Genomic DNA, 14,801 nt, shown 5'->3' with positions numbered 1-14,801 from the left:
ATCAAATGCAAAATAAAAAAAAATTAAGAACCACATATTTGAACTAAATATCAAAATTAACTTGTCTTTTTTAACAATTATAATATTATTTTAAAATTTTAAGATAACCATATGATCGAATATGATAAACCTTACAACTCAATCAACAATCGAAAATGTAAAAATAAAATGGTTTAATAAGATTTTTGAGTTAAATTTATTTTTTCAAATCAAATTATAAATAATAGTTTTTACTTATTTATGAAATTTATCATTTTTATTTGTATAATTATTTGTAAAAAATAAAAATATATAGTTATAAATAATTATACCAAATAAATAATACACTATTAGTTGTAATAAATATAGAATTATTTTTCAAATCATTCATCTTCAAATATCAATAAAAGTAATAATAATAAATTTTGTATGTTGGCACAACAATCATAACAAGGATCATCAAATTTTTAAATAGAAAAATATAAGCTACAAATATCTTAATATAACTTATTATTGAACATTAAATTTAAGTTATAATAATTTCCTTCAATTTTTCTTATTCTAGCTAATGCAATATGCCTTATTATTACTTGTATTTTTTCTTTATAATTGCTAATTAATTTAATCTAAATTCATGCACAATCTTTTTATTTAACTGTATAAATACTTATCCACTACAACGTGCGCGTGATAAAGAAATTATTTACTATACTAAAACCACCTATAAATCATTATCTAATTGCTAATAAATTAAAAACCGCTAATAAAAAATTCATTTCAACTAATTAATCTTCAAATCTCACTGTTTTAGGAACCGCTATTAGTGGCTCCAACTTGCGCATGGTAATACCCAACCTGTCTCTCATATCCACTTTCTCAGGATTCACATTGGCTTCAAGTTCCCAATCAAAATGGTGAAGCAAAGACCCCAAGATAAGGTGGAGGACTCTGTGCCCTAAAGTTACTCCTGCACACATTCTTCTTCCAGCTCCAAAAGGGATGAACTCATAATTTTGACCTTTATAATCAACATTTGACCCTATAAATCTTTCAGGCTTAAAACACAATGGCTCGTCCCACACATTTGGGTCTCTTCCTATAGCCCAAGCATTTACAAGAACTTGTGTATTTACTGGAATTTCGTAACCCATAAATTTAGTATTGTGCATTGCTCTTCGCGGAACCAGAAATGGAATAGGAGGGTGTAATCGTAAAGTTTCTTTGACGATAGCCTGTAAGAATGGAAGGTTGTCTATGTCAGTCTCTTCAACCTTTCTGTTTGGTCCTATTACTGAGGCAAGCTCAGCTTTGGCCTTTGTCATTGACTCAGGGTTGCAGAGAAGCTCAGTCATTGCCCATTCAATGGTGCTGCTGGTGGTTTCTGAACCGGCCATAAAGATTTCCTGCACCACATTTTTGCAATTATATATATTAGAAGCTCTGTCCAAAAGGAAAATACAATTAAATAGTTACAGAGAATATACTCAATTTTTTTTTTCTAAAATTGAATTTGTCCGTAATATAAAATTTATTAAACTTGATTATTGGATCTATCGAACTTGTTGTTTCGACTTGAATATGTTATCCGTTTTCAGCCAATGAACAGGTCAACGTACTTGTTTTAATTAAAAATAATTATTAACATAAAATTAATAATTAATCTTAAAATAAGTGCTACCAAATAACGGGAAATGAATATTTTTATTTATTAATGAACAATTAATTTGGTATTAGAGAAAAATAAATAAATTTTGTGTTGTATACCGAGATATATAACCTAGTGTTAAGTGCATATACAATATTATAATTGGTCCAAATTCGAATTTCCTTTCCCAAATATTCAAAAATAAATAAAAAATAAATTTTGTGCTAGAATTAATTATAGCCAATTGGAAATCACATACCAGGATAAAAATATTGGTATCGCGATCTGATATTTTAGCTGGTTCATCTTTCCCATTTCCTTCAAACTCAAGCAACACATCAAGAAAATCCTTCCTTCTATCTCCAACAACCTTCTTCTCTTCAATTCTTTCCTTAACAAATTTAGAAGCAATCTCCAAAGCTTTACCAAGCTCCTTATCCATCCTTCTCTTCAACCCCTGAGGATCTAACCACCTAAGCCATGGAAAATAATCTGCAACATTTGCATACCCAGAAGTCTCCATTAGTCCCATCATTGCTGTGAAAAATTCTGAGCCCTCTTTCGATTCTGGATCGACCAAATCTTTCGAGAACATGAGATTTCCTAATGAATTAAATGTCATCAGAAAGACAAATCGTGCTAAATGAATACCATGATCATTAGCCTCATAAGTCTCCTCTTTTATCCAACGCAACATATCATCAACACATTTTCTTCTTATAGAGGCAGTTTCATTGATACGCTTGTTTACAAGCATATCTACTGTAACTAGCCGTCTCAATACACGCCAATAGGAACCATAAGGGGCTATGGCTAAAGAACCTTCATTATAGCCATGAGAACGCATGGTTTCGGTTATGTTGCGTTCTGCGAATGAAAGATCATGGTATTTGAATAACTCGGAAGCTGGCTTGGCCGAGAGGATAACCATAGTGTTCACGCTGCCTAGCCTTAAACCAATGACGCCCCCGTATTTTTCTCTTAACTTGGTTAAAGTACGGTGTGGCATAGTACCAAGATCTAAGAGGTTGCCAAGAATTGGCCATCCTGGAGGTCCTGGAGGAAACCGGTGGTTTTTACGGCTGCCGAAAAGGAAGAAAAGGGTTGATAACGAAAGAATGATTAAGGAAACAAGAAGAGTTGGAAAGAGAGACTCCATTGCTAATCGGGTCTTCTGACTTTCTATGTTCTTAATTTGTTTGTTTAGAATCCACATATAGACAGAAATAACATTAAACTACCTCTGTCCAAAAAAATGTCATCTTTTTTTTTTTTTTTTGTCATAAAATATAATGCTGCACTTTTTTTTATTGTACTTAATTCTTAAATTATCTATTATATTTTTATTAAATTATATTATTTTCAGTTATCTCCATTAATTATTAATTATCATTTCAACTCATATATTATTTAAGACGACATAATAAAAAATTATATAAATAAAATTATTTTAATCATATTTTTTAATATATATGAAAATAAACTATATTTTTTAGACAATACAGTAATTAATTAGGAAATATTCAAGTAAGCGTGACGAGCATCTTCATGTGCCAGCAAGCACAAATGGACCAAGTCAAAGATAGACACGACTCCGAACTTTTAGGTGAGGAATCAATATTCATAATTTGTTTACTTTGTAGTTTGTACAGAACAAGGTTCCTAGAAATCACCCATTCAACGAGTACAAATAGACAATTATTTATAACCAATCGACCGACCAAAGTGAAAATCCTCCATACAAACTTTATCTACCGGTAAAAAAGAGCGGCCACTCTTGGAACACTCGTAGAGCGTGGAGGCATATATGTGACGGAAAAGATTTTTAATTCATAATGAATCATATTATAGATGATTTTGATTCGAATCATTAGTGATTTTAGAATTTCTATATTAATATTATTTTTGTCAAATATTATGTGTTGAAAATTGAAAATTAAGTTTAAAATATGTATATTTACTCATATAGTTTGGAGAATTCCAATTAAAATGTCACTGTAAAATGTATAGGTTTAGATTATATTAAATACAATAGGAAAAATGTCAAACATGCAAATATTATCATTAATTCTCTTTGAAAATCATTTTCATTCTATATATACTTGAACTATATAGTCCAGGGAACGATTAAAAATATAGTCCCCTGAAAGAATAAAAAATAGTCTATTGGTAATTTTATGCTAAGGTGGGAAGAATGATGTGAGCTGCAAAATAAAAATGTATTCTCTTCATGTTTACATGGAGGATTTAGAATAGTAAATATTAAACATTAAATCACATTCGATGATATTTGAAATAAAAATTGATTTAAATTAAAATGCCTTAATTAAAATTAAGTTAAATTTTACTCGATTAACTTAGAGTTAGGCACATTTAAAATTAAATTAAGGTATTATGATTGTGGTTGTAGCGTGTTCAAATCACACTTGGTCACATTTGAAATTAAATTAAATAAACTAAAATGATCTAATTAAATTGCATTTGATAAATTATACTTAAAATTTTATTCAATTGAGATATCATAATTGAAATTAAAACATTGTAATTGGAACTGAATTAAGTTACACTTGAAATTTTAATAAATTGTGACACACTAAGTGTCATTAAAATAAATTATACCTATTCAAACTTGAGATTGAATCAAATTAAAACACTTCAAACTTAAATTTAATTAAGTCAACTTTGATTAGATCCATTTAACTTATATTTGGAATGAAATTAGTTAAGATACCTAAAGTAGAATTAACTAGTAATAATTGATTAAGCTATACTTAGTTTCAAGTAATGTTCTGAGAACCGGACCAATCATTCAACTGGTGAAGGCAGTGGTTTATTAACTAGAAGGTTCGACCGGATTCAATACGGTTCAACCGAATTTTATTTTAATATTTTTAAAATATATTTTTTCAATACAATTAAAATATAAGATTTGTAAATATGAAATAATTTTTACAAAAAAGGATAAAAATTATACATAATATCCTTCAACTTATATAAAGTCAACATATATAATATAAAGTTCAATTTCTAAACAAAATTTTAACTAATTAATAATAAAATAAAATTGTAATTTATTTGAAAAATATAAAATAAAACATAAACAACTGCGGTTTATTATACCCCTAAGATATCTTTCATTGTTTAAATACTTCATAGCACAAAGTAATTATTATTTATACGAAAAACAAGGATTCAATATCTTTAAATAAATTTCTCTTTTTCATTAAAGTCTCCATTTTTTTTCATTAAAAATAAATATAAAAACTAAAAAAAAAGAGGAACCAAACAATGAAAATATCCAATTGCACTCATCTTCTAGAGAGATGGGATGGCCTTGATATTCACGCCATTATCACTGGTTTTTAGCAGAGCAGGTACGTTTTCAATGACACTAAACTGCTCCTTGCCTCGTTCAGGCGAATATGAAGAGAAAAATTAAAAGGGTGGACGGTAAGTCTCACCGCCGGCATCAGGCCGAACAACTCATCGAGTCCCTTCAGGTGAAGGTGCCCGGCCACAGTCCGATTCTAGATCAATCGGAACACTGCAATTAAATCCAAGATATTCTAATTGACTTAAATTCATCCTTGATTAAATCACATTATGAATTAAATTAAATAACAATTGATTAAGTCACGCTTGATTTCAAATTCTATTTAAATAATAAATCATCTTGATTAAGTCACGTTTGGTCACATTTGAAATTCAATTAAATTAATACCTGAATTAAAATTAAATTAAGTAATAATTGATTAAGTTACACTTGAAATTAAACTTGATTAAATTACATTTGCAATTTTATTCAATTGAGATATCATAATTGAAATTAAATTAAATTAAATCAAATTTCACTAAATCACACTTGAAGTTTTATAAATTACAACACCCTAATTGAAATTAAATAATATTAATATATATATATATATATATATATATATGAAAGTACACATACTAAATTAAATTAAAATTAAAACTAAAATACATCACATTTGATTAAATCACACTTAAAATTTTATTAAATTGCTACACTCTAATCGAAACTAAATTATATTAAAATTAATATAATGCGTGTGCTAAAGTTTAAATCCTAACATTTCTATCTTAGGATGAATACTATAAGCTTGGAGACTGAATTATGTGCACCATCTATCCTTTCTTCCGTTTTTTTTTTTTCTTTTAATATCCGATTTATAAATTTCAAAAGTTTTGAATTCAAATTTTAAATGGGAAATTTATATATATTATTATAAATATTGTCTAAAAGGTTTGACCCAAAAAAAAACCAATTTAAAATCTGTAAAGCGGATTTGATTTGAATAATATCTCAATAGGCCGATATTAACATTATTGAGTGTTGATATTGAATTTATAATTTTTAATATAATCTTACACCGTTGATGAATGCAATTTTCACTGTTTTTAGACTTAGGCATTTTGTTTTTTAGCTAATAGGAGTAGTGGGTCGGGGGAATGAATGATTCCAAAAATTGGCTGTGAGAGAAAATCATATTTAAATTCTGCCGGCCCTCCATATTCAAGTGTCAATACTCAATAGTCAACAGTCAATCAGGTCGGCTGTAAATTAGCTAGGTGCGTCAATTTTTAATTTTTTTTTTTTGGTAATTAAACAGTAAAGAATTTATAATTAAATAGATTAAATGTTCTAATTAATAAAGTTTTTTATAATGAAATTCATTTAATAGATATTTTTCACTGAAAATTAAATATATTATTTTATTTATTTGTTGAGGCGGGTCTATTATCAAGGTCCAAATAAGTAGCTCTAAACTATAAAAGCCTAAAGAATATAGAAAAGAAGACATGTCTTAGGGGATCCCTTGGATCTAGAGTTCAATTTTATAAATATCCTACAAATATAAGGTATTTTAGACTTCGTATAGGCTAAAAATATTATATGTTTTAAAATATTTCTTTCTTAGCGTGTACTCATATAATTCCTGTAAATACGGAATGACTTCATAATAATTAACATGTGAATCTATCCAAACAAATTGAATTTTCTAATGTGTTCAAGACATATTTAATCTCTTGGTTTTCCAATCTTCTAATTTCTTATATTTCTCTTCGGAATAAAAGGCCAATTTATGCTCTAAACTTGTATACGAAGGGCAAAAAGCTTATATTCAACTTTTCAGCCAATTTCAACTTTTCAATTCACACAAATAATTCAATTTAATCCATTTTGGCTACATGTGAAAGTCTTGCAATTAATATATATATATATATATCTCAATATTTCAAGTTCTCTACTCATCTATAAATTGAAATTCATAAAATACAAAGAATTATTCGGTAAACCCTAAGATTTCTAACAAAATTTTGAATATATTTCTCGTAGAAGACTCTATCCAATAAAAGTAATAAAAATGTCTAATTAATGACCCAAAAGAAAACCCCAAAAATTACAATTATGGAATCAAAGAAAAAAAACAACTTCAAATAAATTAAAAGAAAAAAAAAAACGAAAGGAAATCACTTTGATTAACCATCTTCTAGTATCGCTTGCTCTTCTACGGTTATGTTTCAAAATTTACTATATCTCTCTAATATAGAATTTCGATAACCATTACTTGCATTTTTTCAATTAAAAGAAGAAGATGCATAATTAGTGTCTTGATGATGGTTACTAGATGGATTCGGCATAAATAACTGCACATCTGTAAAACAAGAAGATTAATAACAATATCATTTAAGCATAGATTTTTTTCCTGATATCGACTAACAATGGCAATGGGAGAAAAAAATCTAAATCGAGAAAATAGAATGATACAGGTAACATTTTGAAACAAAAAGAGGAAGAAATTAGGGAAGAGTTTCATTTCTTCTTCACGTTGCAGAGATAGATAGTTGTGAGTTTTGGTGTTTTTAAAAAGGAGAGTCGGTATTTCACTACAGTTCAATCGCTTTATTGTTTGGCTTGATACATGCTTGGACTTATTGATAGGTGTTATTTTTATAATATTTTTAATATAGTTTTTATTAGGATTTTTAGTAGTCTTAATCACTTTAGTTAGTTTTTATTCAGCTTTAGTATGTTTTTGTTCAAAGTTTCCTTGAAATAATTCACTTGATCTTGAAGAAATTTGTAGGATTTTGATATAGAAAAGAGCAAAGTAAGCAAAACTCTCAGAAGCTGGCACGCCCTGGTCGTACAACCCAACACGCCCGTGTAGGATTCAAGGAAAAAATCAGCTTAGAGACTCAGAGCCTAGCACGCCGGTGCCACAGACTGATATCGATTCAAAGGTGTGCTCACCTAAGCACAGCCCGTGCTGCATCCATCCTGGTAACTCAGAGCCTAGCACGCCCTAGCCGTGCGGACCAGTACGCCCGTGCCATGGATTTATCTTAGAGCATGCTCACCTAAGCATGGTCCGTGCTGCGATCACCTTAGAACTCAGGCTCCAGCACGCCCAGCCCGTGCCTAATGGCACGCCCGTGCTGAAAATCAAGTTCTATTTTGGGTCGAAAACGTCAGCACAGTCCCTACCACTTGCATGGGCCACATGAGATACTTTCCTAACATGCTAATCAAGTTTAAATCCTATTTAGATGCATGAGAGATTCCTAATTGAGAAGAAATTAAAAGCCTAACAGTCTCCAATCAGAGATTCCTACTCAATAAAGACTATATTTCCTAAACGAAGTCGGAGTTTTCCCCTGGAAGTCTATATAAAGAGAAAAGCCATTCATTATTTCAGGATCTCTGGTTCTACCATATGTTGTTCTATTGTTTTCTCTCTCTCCTAAGACTTCAAATGATTAAGATTTGTGTAAAGATTCAAGGAAGCCGTCCAAAATTATTTATTGACTAGTTTTTATCTATAAACTCTTAATCTTGTTTTTACTTTTCATTATTCACAGTGATTATGGAATTATTTTCAAGTTTAATTGAGTTTTATTTAATTACTATGTCAAACTAAACTCTCATCTAGGGATTGATGTAGCTTAATTTCTTTTCCAATTTATAATATTAGATTTGCTTTTCTTTGTTCAAACTATAATTTATTATTGAACTTAATGCTTCCAGGTAGAGTTTCTCCCCTGGATTGATTTATTTCATTAATTACTATTAGGAGAAGAGTTTTTGATATGAGAAAGGTAATAACTTGCATGAGAATATAATTTGATGTCGAAACTATATGGTTTGACTCATGCGGGGTTTTCATAAGTTAACAAACTTAGGTTATAAATTCATAAACAAACTATAAAACTTAATGATTTAATTCATGTTTAATTACGCTATTGGAAGATAGGTAATTAGTCCGGGTTAAAATAACTAACAATACATCGGGAGAGCTTGTTAGGGATTTTAGGATTGTTTCCCCTACTTGAACAATTAAAAATTGATTATCAAACTAATAAAATAAATTGGATAGAATTAAGTGAAGTCAAAATATCTAGTAGTTTTTTTTCCTTGATTTCTTCTTATCAATAATTGTCTTGCTTGATTTCTTTTTATTCTCTTTTATTTATTGAAGTTAATTTCTTAAGATAATTCCCCTTATTGTCGTTTAAATAATAGTAGGTTAACAAAATTTTGGTACTTGGTATACACTCTTCATGGAAATGATACTCTACTCATTCTATATTACTTGTTGCGGTTTCGTATACTTGCGAAAAATCACTGTCACTTATAACTAGATTGTTAAGTTGGACCATTTTGTGTGAGTTGCTATTGGAATTGGCCCTAAAAGATGAAATATGGGTTTGCTCTTTGTATATAAATTTTGGGGGCAAAATTGACCCTTATTTCATTTCTCTAATATTTTTCTTATATTTGCTTTTTCCCCTTTTGAAGTCTTCTCATTCTGATCCCCTTCTTTTTCAACTAATAGCCATCAGCCTACTAATCCACCTTGTCTCGAGGCATTCCTGACAAACACAAGCCTAAGAGATCTGAACCTAATTTTAGATCGAATAACTTTTTTTGCACGCTTGATGGAATCGATTTAGCTTTGTTCATATATTAGGATGTCTCTAAGACCAGCAATAAAGTGGTCACAAAGAATAAGGATAAGTTACAACAGACTGAAGCCTTAGTCATTTTGGAAATGGGCATTCCACGCCAAACTCTTGAGAACTCTCAACCTAGAACAACCAAATCACTTGGGTAGGTTCATGGCAAACTTAGAGGCCAAGATTTGGCAAGTGAATACTCTCGTGGGAACCAGCCTATCATGTAGACGGTGCTATCATGAGACTGACCTGACCTATATCCACCGACAAGTATTGAAGGAAAACTAGTCCACATTCGGTATGTGCACCAAAGAGATGATGATCGTGTTAAGGCTGATCGTGGTAGACAACGCTAAGACTCAACAAGAAACCTATTGCAACATGCAGCATCTATCCAAATCGATCCAGAAAAATGTCAAACTTGATGTCGAGCACAAGCAGTAGGTGACTTGTTTCACCAGGATACTCCTAGGATGAAAACACAAGTTCGGCCTAACTTACAGTACGAAGGTGTTAACATTTTGACCAGGACACTTCCAAGAAGGAACCCAAGTCCTATTGTAATGGCCACTCAAGATTTAACCACACCACTCCGTACACCTTGCAATAATTAGAGGTAACCATATCTCTAGCTATTGCAGAGCAACAACTGGGCGAAGGGATTTACACTTATGATACAATCAGGAATATAGTTCCTCTCAGAATAGTAGAGCCTGAGCCGACAGCTACCATTGTTTATAACCCGAATGCATTGGTTAAGGTTTTGGCGAAATCAGGAGTAGAATTTCAGCTGATGCCATGACCAGTCTACAGACTCCCTTACTTGGATTGGGTTGATCAACTGTATCCTTTTCTAAAGGATATAAGATCTCAAAATTCACTCTCTTCTCGGGCAAGGACAACTCTTTCACTCTAGAGAACATCTCCAAATTTGTCGCCCAATGTGGGAAATGTGGGGTAAATGATTGCTGGAAGCTCAGGCTCTTTGTCAGCTTCTAACCAAGTTGACCTTTATTCAACTGTGAATGGTTCGATCACACACCCAATGTTGATATAGAGGTTCATCCAAAATATAACTTTATAGAAATTAATGACATAAGAAAATAAACAAAGTATGAATAGTTCATTCTAGCAATGCAAGCCACTGTTGTACTATTTTCCATATCCATCGAAGAAGCGAGATCAATTGGATTTGATGGCAGTGTGTAAGATCAAAGCTAGATCAACTGTAGAAGAATTTCAATTTAAGTTATTATCATAACCTCAAAATCTAACCAATTCAAGTTGATGAGATTGATGCATTACTAGTAGAAATAGTTGAAAATTCAACAGAATGATTGGATGATGAAAATGGGACATACATTGATATTGGTATGTCAGACGAAAATGATGAAGTGGAGCCCATAGTCCTAGGTACTTCAAAATGAGTTGAAGAACAAGAAGAAGGGGAAGAGGTAAAGAACAAGGCAGTGGTACACCCATATGACCCCCCTTGTCTCCACCTCCTTCTACACAATCTCCGAGTTCATATGCTCTAGCACCCTCTCCACCAGCTCCTCCACCAGATAAATATCTAGTTTAATATTGTGCTTCATATATCTTTTATGCAAATATGTTACAAATTGCTAAATATGCTTAAAATAATATTATTAACTTTTACGTCTTCTTTTGTGATGCTTTCTAATAGTTCGGCTAAGCAATTATCCAACCTTGAAGGTAGTTAATGGACGATATATAAATACAAAAAAAGACAACTCAATGCAAAAATTCACTCTTGTCCTTTATGTAAAAAACTTTGTGGCACCCTAATTTTACTTTGACCTGTTGAACATTTTAATTTATAAAATTGTGACCGATTAAATAATTCAACTTGTAAAAAATTATTCTATTGAATACTTAAAATTTTGAAATAGATCAAGCAAACACTTATCAAATAGTTGAAAATTATAAAAATTTTGTTCCAAAAATTATAATAACCACATGTTAAATGAATATATCTTGCACATAAATGTCAAAAACACCAAAAAAAATATTATTACTAGTATAGAGAGAGATACAACGTTAGCAAAATTCGTAACTTCAGGAGCATAATAGGCCACTCAAAAGTTTGGTGCCATAAGATTTTTTCCATAAAGTACAGGGATATATTTATGCATTTGGACATTTTTATAACTATAACTTTTAAAGACACTTGTGATGCGAATTAAAGTTAAGTTTATTTCTTTTTTATTATATATGACAGCTTCCACCCATCATATGATGCATATAAAGTTGTTACGAGGGTCTTCAAGCTTCATTTGGCTAAAGAAGGCAGGTTTTGGGTTTCATAGCATCGGATGCAAAGCAGCTATATTAGGATGGGTTTCTGGTAAACATTCCAACTTAAAATTGGAAGCTTTCAGCACGGTTGTGAAAAAAATTGATAAAATTATTTTGTTTTCTATTTCTTACTGGAGTTTACATGGAGCCAGATACTACTTAGGCTAGGTTTAATAGGGTTGGGAGACAGTGCGCAAATCAGTACTCTGACTTCCTATATAAGATGGAGAGGATAGGAAATAAGTAAATGAGGTCTGAACTAAATGGCAGTAGGCTCGGTTTGATCCTGAGTATGTAAAAAAATGTGAGATCATGTCACGTAACAAAATCAGTGAGACGGGTGGCGAGGGAGCTGACCCGTCACGACACATCAACAGTTCCATATTTATAACTGAGTTTAATGAGAAAATGATGAACTAATTACACTTCTAGAATTGTAGTTTACTCTTAAATGAATATGGTGTTCTCAATTGCACTACAGGCAAAGGAGTTAGGTCGTTAGCCTACAATGGAGGTCTTCATATACATACACATAAAGAAACATAATGGAGTGACATTCATGGACAAGCGCATGGAGCTTGTTAGGGTAAGTTCATAATTATTTACTTGTATTTAATTTTTTGGACAATTTTGCATTGTCCCCATTGTTTATGTTCACTTTCAAAATAATTACACTGCTGGTTTTGAGCATGCGACTTCTTCTCAAGCTTAGATTGGTGAACAACCAATCATCAATGCGTTGCAGCTTTATCTCGAGGCTGCAAGAGGTAAGAAGAAAAAGAAGGTGTATTGCGCTGGTTCACAGTCATCCGTTTTCTAAGGCTACTCACCTAGGACCTCAGCCAGTAGACCCACACCAATTTAGCTAGACGCTATTACGGAAGAGATCCAAGATCTATGAAATCGGCCTAAGCAACAATTGGAGCAGGTTGCATAGCTTAAGTTGCATCAACAGGAGATGTATGCTAGATAGTGATCTTTTGCTCCGCTAGCTCCTTTTGATTCTCTAGTTCCTGCTCCGTTAGCTTCTACTGTAGCATCTACTTTTGCTTCTTTGACTCCTCCACCTCATTCTATTCCTCCAGCCTCTGGCATATTGGATTCTAACTCTCCATCCCATGTTTCTAATTCTGTAAATCCTTGACTATTTCATCATTTTCTAAGTTTTGTAATGTTTATAATGTATGAAGTACATGTATATCTTAAACAAGCTTTAACGATAACTATTAGATTTTTGTTCACTTGTTTGAAAAGCATATTGTGGATTGATTGGCTTAATTTATATATATCTTATATGTGTATTTTTAACATGTACATATTTTTCATTTTTTAATAATTTAAATTTTATTTTTTAAAAATTCATATTTAGCAACTGTTTTGGTACGGATTATTAACTATAATTAATCACAAATAGCGACAGAATAATCATCAATCAATGACAACGATAGTAATTATATTTATTCCGATAGACATTTTAGTGATAGAATAGCGACTGACGCTATACATTTATCTAATTATATTTAGCAACTGATATTTCCATATTAGCGACAAAACTGTTGGTCGCTAATTAGCGACCAAAGTTGTATTCGGCCGTCAATTTCTCAGTGACAAGATAAATTGAAACTACTCTCTTCGGTCACTATTCAAACACTAATTTTATTTTAGCGACCCATTATATATATTTCATGATCGAAAAATCGGTCGCAGTTAGCATTTTTTTATATGAAACAACTAGTCCGACATGTCTCTGGATATCTAACAGAATTTTATGTAACCTCCATAGTATTTCAACCCCGACTCAAGGGAACCTGGATCTAAAGAATCAAGTCTAGATGGATCAGTGCTTCGCCATTGACTTCTCTCAAGACTGGAGACTTCACATCATGGACTATCTCACTCCTCTTACCAATGTGGATGACAAGGTTAGAAGATCTACCTACTATTATTGGCAACAAGATGGACAACTCTACAAAAGGAACTTTAACAACAAATTACTGCTGTGTATCGACCCTAAGGAAGCCATGGTACTAATGGCGAAAATATATAGAGGAGCTATTGGGGGCATTAGTTTGGGAAAACATAATAGGACTCATGATAAAGCACGAGTATTGGTGGCAAAAAATGGGTAAATCATCATTTATACCCTCAATTTTGCGTCTTGTCACAATTTCACCCTAAAATCAACTTAACCCCTCAAGCACCCTATTTTCAATTTTTTGTCAAAATTGAGCCCTAATTTGATTTTGGTCAAAATTAGGCAATATAATACTAATATATGTGGGACCCACAGACTATTTTTGAGTTCACTTAACCAAAGGAGGGTTAAGTGAAACTGTGTTTTTCATAGAAAGGAAGAAAAAAAACCTGTAATATTAAAAGCCATGAGAACAATTTTATTGGATAATAAGATCATAATAAAGAATTTAGTTACGTAACTAAAAAGTTAAATAAATACTAACAAGGTCCAATAATTTAGCGAATAATATTTGTAACACGTAACTATATTTGAGAAGTCACTGATAAAATTAAATAATAAACAAAACTTATCTATTATAAATATAGAAAATAAAATTATGATAGTATAATTACTTTAGCAGAACACCAAACATCACAGATTAGCTGAAAATACTATAAAAACTGAAAAGGCTCAAATTATATTTGAAAATTTATATATATCGATAAATAGCAACAATTATGGTAAAATAATAGCATCAATACTGTAAGAATATAAAACTATTAAATAATTATAAATTGAGATATGATTAAAAGAACAATAAATATGCTAATCATTAATAAAAGTGTGTTACTAATTATGTTATAATCAAATAAAAAGAAAAATAATATCTGGCCATCGTTTTGGCCAAAAAACAGAAAAACC

The 14,801-nt window shown here is 31.1% G+C and overlaps 1 protein-coding gene across 1 annotated transcript; it reads right to left on the bottom strand.

Moving 5' to 3' along the window:
- Positions 1–750: 750 nt before the first annotated feature.
- LOC149492161 (cytochrome P450 76A1-like) lies at positions 751–2,802 on the bottom strand. The gene is made up of 2 exons (XM_089716842.1): positions 1,884–2,802; positions 751–1,382 (listed from the first exon to the last, which is right to left on the bottom strand). The coding sequence occupies exons 1-2, from the start codon at positions 2,781–2,783 to the stop codon at positions 765–767; spliced, it is 1,518 nt and encodes a 505-aa protein (XP_089572968.1). The 5' UTR covers positions 2,784–2,802; the 3' UTR covers positions 751–764.
- Positions 2,803–14,801: the final 11,999 nt, after the last annotated feature.

Source organism: Jatropha curcas, unplaced genomic scaffold (assembly GCF_041381405.1).
Source record: "Jatropha curcas cultivar XTBG-Jc1 unplaced genomic scaffold, XTBG_Jcur_1.0 HiC_scaffold_92_pilon, whole genome shotgun sequence".
Taxonomy (NCBI): Eukaryota; Viridiplantae; Streptophyta; class Magnoliopsida; order Malpighiales; family Euphorbiaceae; genus Jatropha; species Jatropha curcas.
Note: the sequence above shows the minus strand (reverse complement) of the source record. Positions and strands in the feature narration are given on the sequence as shown.